A 15,299-nucleotide genomic window follows, 5' to 3' on the forward strand; every position below is an offset into this window, starting at 1 on the left:
TTATGTGAATGGGGCGTGTTTTGTGCAGCAGTGAAACTAATGAGACTTGGGCAGATGTCCTAGTAAGGGGAAGTCCTGTAACAGAAGGCAAGCTGGCTGAGTGAAGTGGAACTCTTGCAGAAGAGGTGGCTGAGAGTGGATTTGCTACAGTGTATCCCTCGCAGGCTCTGGAGGTTCTTGAGCAGGGTTGCGGTGGATTTGCAACTTTCAGGGTCTGAGCAGGGAGCGTGCAAGGTGGAATGAAAGAGGAGGACCATGGAAGCTTGTAGCAAGGAGGAAAGAGTCTGATACAGATACAAGCAGGAGGCACACGTGACTGGGTCCAGGGCCATTGGCTGGACGGAAGTGTGAGATGTTCCAGAGTGAATCCCGTGCTCTCTTCCTGAAGCATCCTATGTGTTCTTCATTGCCACCTCTTTGCTGTGGATCTTGATTTTGCCCTTGGAGTTGCCAATCCTGCTTTCTGGCCAGTCCTCTTTGGGATAAGGATGACGAGACCTTTGCCCTCCAGCAGAGTATTCCTACGCCAGTGCTGCCTCTCTGCTATTCCATCACCTTCTCTCCTCTAACCTAGAAGAAGGAGGTAGAAGAAATCACTTTACTGAAACTCCAAGATTTGTGTATAATTAACCAGAATGTAGCCATTCTCCACAGACAGCAGAGTGGATACCTGGCTCCTTAAATGTAACCTCTTCTTTTTTAAATGATTTTCTTTTTTTGAATGTATTGAAAGTCAGAGAGGGATGGAGGGAGGGAGGGAGGGAGGGGGAGAGAGAGAGAGAGAGAGAGAGAGAGAGAGAGAGAGATTTTTCATACACTGGTTCATTCTCCATGTGCGTGTAATAGACAGGATTGAGCCAGAAGCCAGGAGCCAGGAACCCTATCTGGTTCTAAAATGTGGATAGCAGGGGTCCAGACACTTGAGTCATCATCTGTTACCTTCCCAGGCACATTAGCAGGAAGCTGCTTTGGAAGCAAAGCAGCCAGTACTTGAACCAGCACTGTTATGGGGTGCAGGCGTCTTCAAGTGGTGGCTGAACCCTCTGCACCACAATACTTGGCCTGTAATCTCTTCTTGTAGCACAACAAGTCTTCAACTTTATCTCCAAAGGACACTTGTGGGTCCCAGGTCTTAAAGTGTCCTCTTCCCCTAGTGTGGAGCCCAAAGAATTTAAGGGGCTGAGGATCAGCCTTCTGCAAGGTCACAGCATCACCCTCTGCCACTTGCATCCATAATATTTTGTGTCCAACTTAACAGTTTGAAATTTGTTTGAGATACTGAGCCAGGGCTCAGCCCTAACCAAAATGTAGAGTGGACAAAATAACCAAAAGACGAATGGCTCTGAGAAGCATGGCTTTTCTTTGAGCATTACACAAAGGCAACAGGTGGGAAATGAAGAAAGATCCCAGAAGATTTAAAGGTGTGACTCAAGGGCTATCGACTTAGCTCAGGGAAGTGCGCCTTTTAATGCCATGTGGGCAGCTCAGCTTTGGATGCACGCCTGGAGGCATCCATAACCAACCAGAGCCGAATTCCTGGAGTGTGATCCAGTCCTTCTCCCCTGAGCCCAGCCACAAGCCGCCACAGAAAAGCCGTTCTCCTTGAAGCACGGCTGTCCTATAGGGTGGAGGGTGGCCGTGGAGAGGGGCCGAGAGCTAGCTGATAGAACAGATCGCACTTGTGCAACCAAGTTTTTCTATTGGAGGAGACATTGAAGCCAGGAATGTGAATTGCACAAGGAAGGTAGACACATCCCAGGTTTGAGCGATGCTGTTCACTTATTATTGTGTTAGGCAAAGGCAGTGTCTTCCTTCCCCAGCGTCGCACCCCCCAGGCCAGGGCAATAGCAACAGACAGCTGTATGCTCATGGCTTGGAATCTGCATGTCCAGGTTAGGGGTCAGGCAGCACTTGCTTCCTGGAGGCCTCTGTCCCTGGCTTGCTGATAACCATCCCTCCCTGAGTCTCCACACAGCTGCCCTGCTGGACACACAACCCTGATGTCTCCGTGTGTATCCCAGCTTCTTCTGTTACAACACCAGTCAGACTGGATTAGGGCCCACCCTCGTGGCCAGATTTCAATCTGCTCATGTCTTTAAAAGCCCTAACTCCAGCTAGGTCATGCTCTGAGGTGCCAGGGGTGAGGACTTCATCCTATAAATTTGGAGGGGCTGGCATGTAACAGACAGCCTGGGAGATCTTAGCCTGAATGTCGGGGGTCATCGCAGCTGATACTCATTGAGTGTCGCTATGAACTGGAGATGGTTCTAAGCACTTTTCTTACATTGCGCCACCTCTTCTTCACAAATATGTGTGCCATAGTTGTAGGGAATACAGATCACTACCCTCTTTTCTGAAATTGGTAAATTTAACTTGGTGTAATTATGTGACCATGATGAACCCTGCACTGCAGCCCGTGACCTTGAACTGCTGTAATTTAATGTGTTTTGGGATAAGGGGAGACTCTTACCATGGTGCCTTGATTGGTGGAAGATTTCTGGAAAGCACAACACTTCCTTTCTCAGCCTGTGGTCTCCAGGAGTCACACCTGAGTCAGGCGATGGGCTGGCACCTGAGGGAGGACCCCAGAGCCTCTCCCAGGGGGTTTTTCCTGACAACCAAACACCCAACACACACACACTCGAGTCTCCTCTGCTTTGGCAGGGGGAGTCATCAGAATTAAGATCTGTGAACTGCACTGGCACATCGTGGAGAGCTCACTGGCAAAGTGCCAAGCACTTCCTCTAAGCCAGGCACCTGCTGTAGATCTTCTCGTTTAATCTATCGTCAACTGTGAAAATGTTTTTCTTATTCCTGTTTACAGATAAGGAAACTGAAATTGACCTGGCCACAGCGCTGAGCCCCACCCTTGCCTGTGTGGCCGTCAGCGACACACTTACCCTCTCTAGGCGGCTCTCTCTGGCCTCACCTAGGAAATAAATGCTCTTCCTCATTTCCTCTCCATGCTTGGCAGCTCCACACAGCCAAGAACAGGCATTTCTGCTCAGGTCTGAAGAATTTAGCGTTCAGTGGCTGGCTTGGTGGTGCAGTAGGTTGACCTGCATCTTGTGGTGCCCACATCCCAAATCAGAGTGCTAGCTCAAGTCCCAGCTACTCCACTTCCAATACAGCTTCCTGCTAAGGCACCTAGGAAGACAGCAGATGATGACCTAAGTGCTTGGGCCCCTACCACTGATGTGGAAGATGAGGATGAAGTTCTTGGCTTTGGCCTGATCCAGCCCTGGCTGTTGTGGCCATCTGGGGGAGTGTGCCAGCAAATGGAAGATTTCTCTCTCTCTCTCTCCCTCTCTCTCTCTCTGTCTCCCCCCCCACACACGTGCACTTTGCTTTTCAAATAGATAAATAAGTAAATAAATGTTTGTTTTAAAAAGTTCAGCAAGCCCCACCCCAACACTACTGCAACCCACCTCACTTACCCACAGTTCTTGAGGCTTTCTCATACCCAGTTCCTTTCTGAAGATCCCAGCCCACAGATCCAACAAACAAACAAACCACTTCCATGGGTCCCCTATCCTTGCTCCACTGCCCAAACTCCTTCTTCCCCTAGGGACCTACAAAGATCCCACCAAGTTTGCATAAGGTTAAACCTGCCCCAGGAGTGTGAGTCAATCAACCATTGGTACAGTTGGGACTTCCGGGCAAGCTGTCCCAGGGCAGCCCTGGGCCACCCTGCCAGCTCAAAGCAAGAGTGCCACTTGCCTGGGTGAAGAGTGACATGGGCTCTCTGTCTCTTCTCGGGCTCTGCAGGAGGCTCTGTCGGTGGTGAGCGACGACCAGTCCCTCTTCGACTCAGCGTACGGAGCAGCAGCCCATCTCCCCAAGGCCGACATGACTGCCTCGGGGAGTCCTGACTACGGGCAGCCCCACAAAATCAACCCCCTCCCGCCGCAGCAGGAGTGGATCAACCAGCCGGTGAGGGTCAGCGTCAAGCGGGAGTATGACCACATGAATGGGTCCAGGTAAGCCCGCCAGGCTCCTGTGGGGCTAGGGGACAGGCAGCTCAGGCTTGCCTGCTCTCCAGGGGTCCAAGTCAGGCAGATCTGCACCCAGTGGCTGCTGGCACCTCAGCAGATGGGAGTCTGGTGCCGGGCCAGGGAGCTGCATCAGTCCTTAGGGAGTTGAAGCGAGCGAGGGCTGCAGAACTGGAGGCTGGCGGAGGAACAGGGCGGGGAGCCCTGTTCTCTGGGTTCCTGCAGCCCTCAAGCGCAGGCCCACGTGCAGCTCCTCTTGGGGAGTAAGACACTCTTCTCGGTCCTTCTAAAGACACGTAACCTCTGGAGTAGTCTCAGTAGGGCAGAGGTGACCCGGTTACAGTAGAAGTGAAAATCTGGCAAGAGAAGTGGGCACAGAGAAGGGTCCCTGTTCCAGCACGGAGACACTGCATGCACCTGGGAAGTGTGCGTGGAGGAGGAAGGATCTGGGGCAGAAATGGGGAGAGGAGAGGGCAGGAAAGGCGACAGCTCAGGGGCAAGGGAGAGCCCAGCCGTATAGGCAGGCAACCTGCATTTCAGGGCCTGCGCTGCCCTCTCTCTGAAGCAGGGCTGGAATATTCACTTTTTTTCCAGGCTCGTTAACTCAGCTGCTGCAGGGACACGGGCTGGGAGAGCCTCTAGGACTCAGACAGCCCTTGATGGTGACAGTGCTCCTCAGGAGGTTTGCAGGTCTGCACAGCAGAAAGCCCAAGCTTCATGTCTGACTTGATAATTCCCGTGGATTTTCAAGTAATCTGCAGGGCCTTCGTAAGGCACAGGGAGATAGAAATGAAAGGGAAGAGAAGGCCCTGAATAGCAAGCTAAGAGAATGCACCATTCATCTCACAGGCAGAGACCGACTGTGGGACGCGGGACGTGACACCGAAGCCCCTCAGAGCTGTGATTGACGGCTAGTGGGCTGGCAACGGTGCGCTCAGTGGGTGGCAGAGTCAGGAAGATAAACTTAGAAGGGAGTGCAATATCCCAGACAAGAAATAATGAAGTTCTAAACCACGCTGATGGAAACTGTAGAAGTTAGCTCTATAGGACGTGTCACGTGGAGAGAGATTGCCAACAGAGCTTAGGTGAACAAATATTGACAGGAGGTGTAGACAAGAAGAGAGAATCAAAGGTGACAGAAGCTTGGGTGTTTTGCAGAAGGTCGGTGCCATTGGCAGCCGCTGGAAGTTGGGGAGAGGAAAGCTTTGGGGAGCGGAACGTGTGTTCCCTTCGCAAGTCCTTGGGAGCCATCAGCGGGACACCAGATAAACGTATCTGTGGGGCCTTAGGAAATGATGCTCGGTTCATCGTTGGGGAGGGGGTGGCATTTAGCTCTGAGCATCTTCTCTAAGGAGTTTTAGCTGGGCAAGCGGGTGAGTCAGGGAGGACCCAGGTCTAGAGAGAAGGGAGAGGAGGGGCTGGGAGGGCGAGGGCCCCGAGCAGCCGCTCTCAGACCTGCCCGTGGGAACTCCCAGCCCTACCACATTTCAGCCCCTCTAAGCAGAACCAGCCACTGGGATCGCAGCCACCTTCCCAGACTTAGCAAGGCTTAGCGTTTCCAAGCCAGGGCCCCTCAGATGGGTTTCTCATCATCAGGCCGATGCTGTAGTTCCTCACGGTTGCAGGGCATGCTTTGGGCAACCTTTCTCCACATCGTCTCACCCTCCCCACCTCCGTCCTAGGAGGCAGACGTAGTGATTCTTCATGGAAAGGCAAGTCGGGCTTTGGTGGGGTAAATGCTTTCTCTAAGGATTTAGAGGAGGCAAAGCTAGTGCCAGAACACCCACTTCCTGATTCCAGGCCCTGCGTGTCATTCATTAGGGCTAGGCCCCTGTCTGCCTGTATGTCATGCCTGCGCACCATGGTCCCAGAGCTGCCAACGCCTAGAGAGCAAGAGGGCTGCTCAGCAGTGCCTTCCAAACTGGTCTGCCCACGAAGGGCTGTTGTGCCCACCAGGAGCTCCTGACACCTGCTGCAAACCCAGGTTCTGCCACTGCAGTCTTTGTTCTGTGCAACCTAAATCCCATCACTGCATCCCAGCCAAGGGCAGCCCTCAGGGACTGCTGCAGCCACCTCCCCCAACCCCTCCTCCTCTTTGCCTTCCTGAGGTTTGTTGCACAGACAATAAACAGCCAGAGTCATCTTTTCAAGATAGGGAACCCTTGCTCAAAACCCTCTCGTGGTTGATGACAAAGCCAAGGTCCTTAGCATGGCCCCACAGCTTCCCACAGCCTCTCTTCTTGCTCTCTGTCTCACTAACCCCCTCCACATAAGACTCCAGCAGCTCCCAGGCCCCCAGGCACATGCCTGCTCAGGCTGCTTCTTTCTGGAACAACCCTACTCCTTCCAGCCATGCAGATGTCACCCCCAGGAGTTCAGGTCTCTGCCTGCGTGTCACCTTCTCAGAGGCCCTCCTTGATCATGGGGTCTACAGAGGCACCTGCTGTCACTCCTCACCCTGCTTCCATTGCTCTTCTCGTTCTTATCTCCTCCATCATCAACATGTGGGCAGTGGGCAGCGCTGGACAGGTACCTTATTTAAGTAGTTGTTAAATAATTGCACGAAAGCCTGGCTAACCAGATTCAAAGGGGGGAGGTTGCAAGTCCACATGGAATATTCCTTCTCCAAAGTAGGGTACGAGAAGTGCTTCAATTTGGGGATTTTTTTCCTGGGTATTGGGAAATTCACACATACTTAATGAAATATCTTGGAGATGGAACCCAAGCTTGTAAACACAAATTTCATTTATGTTGCATGTGTGCCTTATACACATAGTCTGAAGATAATTTTATAGACTATTTGGTGCACTTGGGCCAGTATTTGGGCTGCACCCCATCCTACCAGGTCAAATGTGGAACTGGCCACTTGTGGCATCGTGGTGCTTTAGAAGTTCTGGCTTTTGGAGCCTTTGTGATTTCAGACTTTCTGATTAGGGATGCTCAGCCTGTCACGAATGAATAAGCAGCACAGAAATGCAGGTCTGCTCACTCAGCCTGTGTGCATGCTGAGTGAGGCTGCATCTGTGAGCTCACTGCTCCTCCGCTCCACCTGCTACCAGGGGATCACTCTAGGCAAAGAGGGTCTCCCACAGAAATCAGAGCCCATTACCAACGAGGAGCTCACCAGAGCCAGCTTAACGAGGGTGTACGATTTTCTCCACGAGCAGACGGGACATTTGCCTGGCTTTGGTCGCACAAAGAAGCCTCTGCTTTTGATTCGCCTGTCTTGACCCAGACCTTAGACAAAGGAGGTTTAGAAGGGCCGATGCGTTTCATCTACTATAGAAGAAGCAAAGACAAACTCAGGGGCTCTCAAAGCACAGCCTCACCCTCACCTCCCAAGTATCCTCCAAGTGCTCACGTGTACGCTGGATGGGTATAGAGCGAGGAGCAAGGGTTTTTAGAAACATGTGCTTGCTTAAGGTGGAACTGTGTCAGATCCTGTTTTTGGTGATGCAAAAATAAATGATGTGATGCAATGGATCCAAGGCCATCTCATCCTGAACACTGTTCTTGGCTCTGCTGGGTATTGTTGATAATGGTGCTTTGTCACTTATATGTGAGGTGGGAGTGGCTAAGTCGTCACACCACAGAAGATAGGCGAGGTTATTGTAATGGTTCCTACGCTCAGATGTGAAAACCAAAGTGGAGCCCACAACTTGGCTCTCTTGGCTTCTGGACTAGACCTGTGCTGTCCCATGCTGGAGCCGTTAGCCCTGAGTGGCTGTTGAACACTGGAAATGCAAGCCAGGCCAACCTGATATGTACTCTACATGGAAAATAGGAAAGGGAATGCAGGCGTTTAGTCTGGTGGTTAAGACACTGCATCCGGTATCAGAGTGTCTGGATTTGATACCTAACTCCTATTCCTGACTACAGCTCCCTGCTAGTGCAGACCCTGGGAGGCAGCAGTGAGGACTTGAGTGATTAGATCCCCACCACCCACATGGGAGGCCTGGATTGAGTTCCTGGCTCCTGGTTTTGGCCAGACCCTAATAGCCCACGTGGGCATTTGGGGAGTGAACTGGTGGATAGGAACTCACTCTCTCTATCTCTTTGTCTCTGTTTCTCTCTCTTTATCTCCCTCCCTCCCTTCCTCTCTCCCAATCTCTCTTTGTCTCTCTGTCTCCCAGTTTAATAAATAAAAAGTAAAAAATTTAAAACATAAGATAAGCACTGAATTTAAAAGAATCAGAATGGAAAAAACTATAAAATATGTCTTTGATTATTATCTTGAAATGATCATCTCTGGACTATATTGAGTTAATAGGTTAATACATTTTATTTTATTTTATTTTTATTTATTTGACAGGTAGAATTATAGACAGTGAGAGAGAGAGATAGAGAGAAAGGTCTTCCTTCCGTTGGTTCACTTCCCAAATGACTGCTATGGCCGGCGCTGCGCCGATCCGAAGCCAGGAGCCGGGTCCTTCCTCCTGGTCTCCCATGCGGGTGCAGGGCCCAAGCACTTGGGCCATCCTCCACTGCCTTCCCAGGCCACAGCAGAGAGCTGGACTGGAAGAGGAGCAACCGGGACTAGAACCCGGCACCCATATGGGATGCCCGCACTGCAGGCGGAGGATTAACCAAGTGAGTCACGGCACTGGCCCCAAGGTTAAAACATTTTAATATTAAAATTCATTTCACATTTTTTTCTATAAAAATGTGGCTGCTAGAAAGTGTGGCATGACCCGTGTGGCACCCATTCTACTTCAGTGGGACAGCACTGGGCGGGAGTGCTACGGATGGCCCAGTGGCTCACATCCATTCACAGGCGTTCCTGAGAGACTCCCTCTGTGCTTCCTGGAGACCCCACATCAGCTGTGTCTGGTGGGCAGAGGGTATTCAGTGTGCCTGAAGGTACGGTGTCTCCTTGCTTTTCATCACGCCCTCTGGGCCCAGGGCAAAGGGTCAAGCAGAGGGCTTGGGGTCTGAGGGACTCAGAGAGAGAATGGGCTGTTGGCATTGAGAGAGGCTTGTGCTCTTTCCTTGACACCTTCCTGCCATGCTTGAGTCTGCCAGGCTGGGTTGCCTTTGAAGTGGCATTGGCCCTTGGTCTTGTGTTGGATGTCGACGTCAGCAATTTAATCCAAGCTGTGGTCTGCAAAGACCTCTTGGCTGCATCCTATCTAACCACGGGAATTGGGGAAAATATCCCACGAAGGAAAGAACATGAGTTTAAGGCAGGGAGATGCAAGGACGCACTGTGTGGCTGGGGTTCGGGACCTGAGTTCAGGGTTAGCCTGCACTGGTGTTCCCTAGACTTGGCAAATGCAGCTGAAAGCATGGGACACCGAGGGTCTCCCATTCCGCGCTCAGCAAGGCTGGCCTCACTTACTCGGTCGCTTGTGCCTCTCTGACTGCAATATACCTTCCAAAATTGCTATGTTCTGAGCCTTATAATCAAAGACATGCCACACGTAGCTTCAGTGGGAAGCCCTACTGAGGAATCTGGAAAAGTTATCAGCATCTAAATGTGTGTGGACATGAAAGTACCTCTAGGTTTACTGTGATGGCTTTATTATGTGAAGATTTTTTTTTCCTCTTGAATTTGCTTTAAAATTATTTCATCACATCTATGTATGTGACTTGCAGAAATCCTAAAGGTAATGCACACTGCTTAATTCATGTAAAATGTGCGTGCAACATAGAGACACACATTGACGGGTTGTCATCATGCAATTGTGTCTTGGGTGGCCCTGGAGTCATCATATTTGCTGTGTGCATACCAGGATCCCTTGACAGTATGCTGGGGCTGCAGGCTGGCAGATCTGATGATCCACCATGAGTTCAGTTGCTCTGAGTTGAATGGGAAGGTAGAAAAATATTTGCTGGGCCAGCGTCTCAGCTCACTTAGCTAATCCTCCACCTGCGGCGCCAGCACCCCAGGTTCTAGTCCCGGTCAGGGCACCAGATTCTGTTCCGGTTGCTCCTCTTCCAGTCCAGCTCTCTGCTGTGGCCAGGGAAGACAGTGGAGGATGGCCCAAGTGCGTGGGCCCTGCACCTGCATGGGAGACCAGGAGAAGCACCTGGCTCCTGGCTTCAGATTGGTGTAGCGTGCCGGCCACAATGCACCGACCCATAGCGGCCACTTAGGGGGTGAACCAATGGAAAAAGGAAGACCTTTCTCTCTGTCTCTCTCTCTCACTATCTAACTCTGCCTGTCAAAAAAAAAAAAAAAAAAAAAAAAAGAAAGAAAGAAAGAAAAGAAAAGAAAGAAAAATATTTGCTTAATGTAAAAGCGTAATCGTTGGGAAGAAGTCTGAAATCTCCTTTCATTCAAACCCTAGCAGTCCTTTCAAAGCAATTTTGATTAAACATACACAAATAGAATCAGAGGCACAAAGAGCTTACATCCAGTGGTGGCAAGAAAGGACAGGACCTGCAGGGCCCTGGTCAGCCTTGCTGGGGCGGTATTGTTCCGGTGCCTGGAGATGGAGCTGCTCTGAGTTCATAGCTCTCGGAGCTGCCACTTCCTCCCTGCTCCATTGTGGCAGCCCCGGGCCTTCTTGTCACCTGTCCCAGTGCTGTCAGCTGCCTGTGGGCCCCAACCCCGTGCTAGCTATAAGTGCAGGTCTCAATACAAATGAGCAGCAGAGTCGTGGGCAGCTGAATGGCAAACCTCTCCCCTGCGAGCTGGCCTGCCCCCTCCCTCCCTCTTGTTTTCACTGAGCCCTCTTCACAGGCGCCAGCTGCCTCATTAAAGAGCAGCCTGTGTGCTGGGCTTCACCTGTACCCACCCTCAGCAGTAGCATGCCGCCCAATGACCGCGTGTGCAAGGCTCGTGCCGGCTGGTGGAGGCACGGCGCCTCAGAGCTCGGAGAATAGAGGGCAGGCTGGCAGGTGAGCCACGGAGAGGTACGGCTTCCTCCTTTGTCTCCCTGAGCAGATGGAGGAGGGTTGGCCCCAGGCGATGAGGGAGTCTAGGGAGTGGGGGCAGGGCTTCTTTCTAAGGGTGCCCCTTTGCAGGTTCTAGCACAGAGGCCTGGGATCTAGGACAGGGCCTTGCTCCAGAGAACTGGGGGGCAAGCTGAGCCACAGAGCTCAGCTGCCTAGCTGGGGGAGCAGGTGTGTGTGCAGGAACAGAGAAGGTAGAGAAAAGTCAGTGAACTTCTTCAGGTTCATGGACAAAGAACTTCCACCTACGGAGAAGTTCCAGCGGCCACCGCAGCAGGAAAGCCTGCTCCCATTCTGCACCCACTTCCCGGACAGCGCTTATCGGCCCATCTCCTAATTAGGCAGGTTTTACCAGGGCTTTGGGTTTTTTCAAGTTTATTCTTCCCTCCCGGAGTCAGGGACCAATCCTGTCACCTGTGCTACCTCACACGGCCATAAACCATGAAGGGTCACTGCATTTCTGTGGTTCTTGAGGTTCTGTCGTCTCTGCATGGCAGGTCAGTTTTAAACTCAGAAATCCCCAGGCACCTGGCTGATGTGGAAAAGGACTTTTCAAAAGTGGTCTCCCCGAGGTTCATAAGAAGCCCACGGAGTTCGCACCTCCCCCGCCCATCCCATCCCGTGCCCAGGGACTTCTCGCCCTGGGCATCCTGCAGGGGACATGGGTATGTGTTGTGTTCACTTGCACCCTCTCCCACTCTTGTCCCCAGCCAAAGAAACCTTGTTCTCTTGGCTGCCGGCCAACTTAATCCTCCAAACTTCTGCTGCACTTGGGGTGTTATACAATTGACAAGGATGCCGGGAAAGATAGCCAGTGTTGTGGTGGGGGTGTGAGTGTGTGTGCGCCTGTGGGTATGTAGGTGCTGTAGTATTGTGTGTATATGTGGATGTGTGGGTATACGTATATGCATGTGGTGAGCTGTGTGAATATGTACATTGTGTGTATGTGATAAAGTGCGAGTGTTTTGTTTTTATGAGTATATGTGCATGCACGTGTATGCATATGTGTGTGGTGGAATGTGAGTGCATGTGTGTGTATCTACATATATATGTGGTAGTGTATGAATGTGTGTGATTATGTGTGTGTGTGTTGGGTGTGATGGGTTTGTGTGGGTGTGAATCATGTGTGTATGATGGAGTGCATGTGTATATTTACATATGTATTATATGTGTGGTGGAGTGTGTGTGCATATGTGTGCATGGGTGTGTATGTAGCAGAGTATATGTATACATGTACATTGTGTTGAGTGGATGCATGTGAACATTGTATCTATGAACATGGTGAAATGTGTGTGTATCTGGTGGAGTGTGTGTGCATGTAGCAGAGTGTGTGTGTGTGCATGCATGCTGTATGTGGAAGAGTATGTGTTGTGTATGTGCCCATATGTGCACACACATGTGCATATGTGTGTCTGTATGGTGGAGTGTGTGTGTACATGCATGTCTGGGGTGGAATATCTGTTGAATGTGTGTCTGTATGCAGTAAAGTGTGTGTCTATACGTGATGGAGTGTGAGTGTGTGCATTTGTGTATGGTGGAGTGTGTGTGTGCATGTGTGTGTCTGTGTATGGTGAAATGTGTGTGTATGCATGTGTGTCTGGCAGAGTGTGTATTGTATGTGTATGTGATAGGGTATTTGTGTTGGTGTGTGGTGGAATGTGTGTGTGCATGTGTCTGTGTGTGGTGAAGGGTGTTTGCATGTGTGTCTGTGGCAGAGTGTGTGTGTGTGTGTGTGGTGAAGTGTGTGTGCATGTGTGTATGTATGGTGAAGTATGTATGCATGTGTGTCTGGCAGAGTGTGTCATGTGTGTGATGGGGTGTGTGTGTATGTAGTAGAGTGTGTGTGTGGTGAAGTGTGTATATATGTGTGTCTGTGGTGGAGTGTGTGTTGTGTCTGTGGTGGGGTGTGTGTGTGGGCATGTGTGTGTGTATGGTGAAGTATATATGCATGTGTGTGGCAGTGTGCATGTTGTGTGTGTGATGGTTTGTGTGTGTCTGTGGTAGAATGTGTGTGTGCATGTGTCTGTGTGTGGTGAAGTGTGTATACATGTGTGTCTGTGGTGGAGTGTGTGTTGTGTCTGTGGTGGGGAATGCGTGTGGGTATGTGTGTGTATGTTGAAGTATGTATGCACGTGTGTCTTTGGCAGTGTGTGTGTTGTGAGTGCTATGGTGTGTGTGTGTGTCTGTATATAGTAAAGTATGTGCATATGTGTGTGTGGTGAAATGTGTATACATGTGTGTCTGTGGTGGTGTGTTTGTGTGTATGATGGTGTGTCTATGTAGTAGAGTGTGTGTGTTGTGTCTGTGGTGGAGTGTGTGTGTGCGTGCATGTGTGTGTATATGGTGAAGTATGTATGCATGTGTGTCTGTGTCAGAGTGTGTTGTGTGTGTATGCAGTGGAGTATGTGTGTGTGTGTATGTGGTGAAGTGTATGTATGCATGCATGTCTGTGGCAGTGTGTGTTTTGTGTGTGTGATGGTGTATGTGTATGTGGTGAAGTGTGTATGTATGTATTTCTGTGGTGAAGTGTGTATGTGCACATGAGTGTCTGTGACAGTGTGTATGTGTTCTCTCTGTGTGTGTAGGTGATGGAGTGTGTGTGTGCACGTGCCTGTGTATGGTGTAGTGTGTATGTATGTGGGTCTGTGGTGAAGTGTGTGTGTGCACATGCGTGTCTGAGGCAATGTGTGTGTGTTACGTGTGTGTGATGGGGGGTGTTTGTGTAGGTGGTGGAGTGTATGTGTGCATGTGTTTGTGTATGGTGACGTGTGTATGCATGTGTCTGTGAAGTGAATATGTGTGCACATGCATGTCTGTGGCAGTGTATGTGTGTTATATGTGTGTATCTGTATGTGGTGGAGCGTGTGCGTGTGCCTGTGTATGGCTACGTGCACCCATGCAGTCAGCCGTAGGCTGGGTGAGGGGACCCAGGGCAGCCAGGCCAACGCTGTGCTCAGACGCAGGCCCGCAGTCTGCCTGGAGCCGCTTCATCTCAGGCCAAGTCCTTCAACGGCAGAAGCCAAAGGGCCCGGCGCTGGTGAAAAGCCCTGATGTGCTACTGCCTCCCCTCCGCCTGCCATGGGGACATTAAACCTTCAACAATCTGGGACTCTGACGGCTGGTTCTTGGTTCTCTGCCTGGAAAAACAGTAGGCGAATAGTAAAACCTTAAATTCTAACATGTGTAAGTTATACATCTTATTTTCATTTTCAGCCCATGTTCTCCTCTGTAAGACATCAGGAAAAAATTACCGTCTGACTTCTAATATCTCAGTGGAGCATTTATCTCCCAGCTATGATAAGTGATCTTCAATATTTTTTTCCTTTCAGATTAAGAAACAAATTCATTTAATTTTCTTTATTGAGTGTGCTCAGGCCGCCCCCCACCCCGCCTGAGTCTGGAAGCCCTGGGCTGGTCTCCCTCCTCCCAACTCGTCCCCGCCTGTGGGGCTGGGTGGGTCCCTCTTGGGCACGGCCCTGCTGCCTGGAGCCTCCTGGTGGTCCTTCGTGCCCACGGCAGAGTGACAGAGGGCAGCGGCCAGGAACGTCTGGAGAGGTTGTGCGGCCTGGGTTTGGGAGGCTGTAATCTGAACCTTATCTGACCCGGGTATGAAGGCCGGGTTTGGAGCTCTTGAGGGAACTGGCTGTCTCCCAGGCTGCCAGAACCGACGCTTCCTGCTCTGGCTGACTGCGGCCGCAGCCTCTGCTGGGCCTGCCCGTCGTCTCCTTCGGTCCTGCTGCTGCTGTTGCTGGCGGGGCTGAGTAGGAGCAGGGCAAGGACAGGAAGGTGTGTTCCCCCCGCCCCCCACCCCCTCTAGGGTGCCAGGTGGCCACAGGTGGGTGTCATTGCAGGTCTCCAGACAGGTGCTCTGTCCCCTCTGTGGCAAAACACCAGGTGCTAATTGAGCTGCGTGACTCAAGGCTGAGTTGAATGATTCGCTTTCTCTTTTGTGAATTTCCGTATGGGTTTCCCTGTGAGCTTGGTAGCCAGAGCTGGCACGGCCACAGGCCACAACGTCTGTACCACATGCACGTTCCTGGGCTCCAGGTCTCTTTGGCATGTGGGCTGTGACAGGAAAGCCCTAAGTCCTGCGTGCACCATCACTAGCTGTGCATACCCAGGGTAGGCACCACCCTCTTCGGTTTCCTTATTGGTGAAAAGGAGATGGAAGCCTTGCCGTGCCTACCTTGGAAGGTGCCTGGGAAATTCAAATGCAACAAGGTATATAAAGAAGTGTGCTACAGTGCAATAGAAACAACTTGCTGACAACACATCTGTCACTCACCTCCCGTGCCAGGCACTCTGCAGGGTGCAGGAGACAGGGTTGTTACGCCGCCTGGGACTGGGGAAGCAGCTGGGCACGTGTCTGAGCCACTGGGGCCCCGGCTCTGAGGCAGGGGCCTGCTGTCC

The 15,299-nt window shown here is 51.3% G+C and overlaps 1 protein-coding gene across 13 annotated transcripts in view; it reads left to right on the plus strand.

Annotated features, from left to right (window-relative positions):
- Nucleotides 1–15,299, plus strand: part of FLI1 (Fli-1 proto-oncogene, ETS transcription factor) — a 142,960-nt gene that overhangs the window by 74,901 nt on the left and 52,760 nt on the right. For all 13 annotated transcript variants that reach the window (XM_051847967.3, XM_051847958.2, XM_070048312.1 and 10 more), the window contains one exon: nt 3,769–3,980. In XM_051847967.3, coding sequence (XP_051703927.1) covers nt 3,769–3,980 — 212 coding nt within the window. The remainder of the gene's footprint in view (nt 1–3,768; nt 3,981–15,299) is intronic.

This window comes from Oryctolagus cuniculus, chromosome 1, assembly GCF_051225735.1.
Source record: "Oryctolagus cuniculus isolate XC-2025 breed Fujian yellow rabbit chromosome 1, ASM5122573v1, whole genome shotgun sequence".
NCBI classification, from domain to species: Eukaryota; Metazoa; Chordata; class Mammalia; order Lagomorpha; family Leporidae; genus Oryctolagus; species Oryctolagus cuniculus.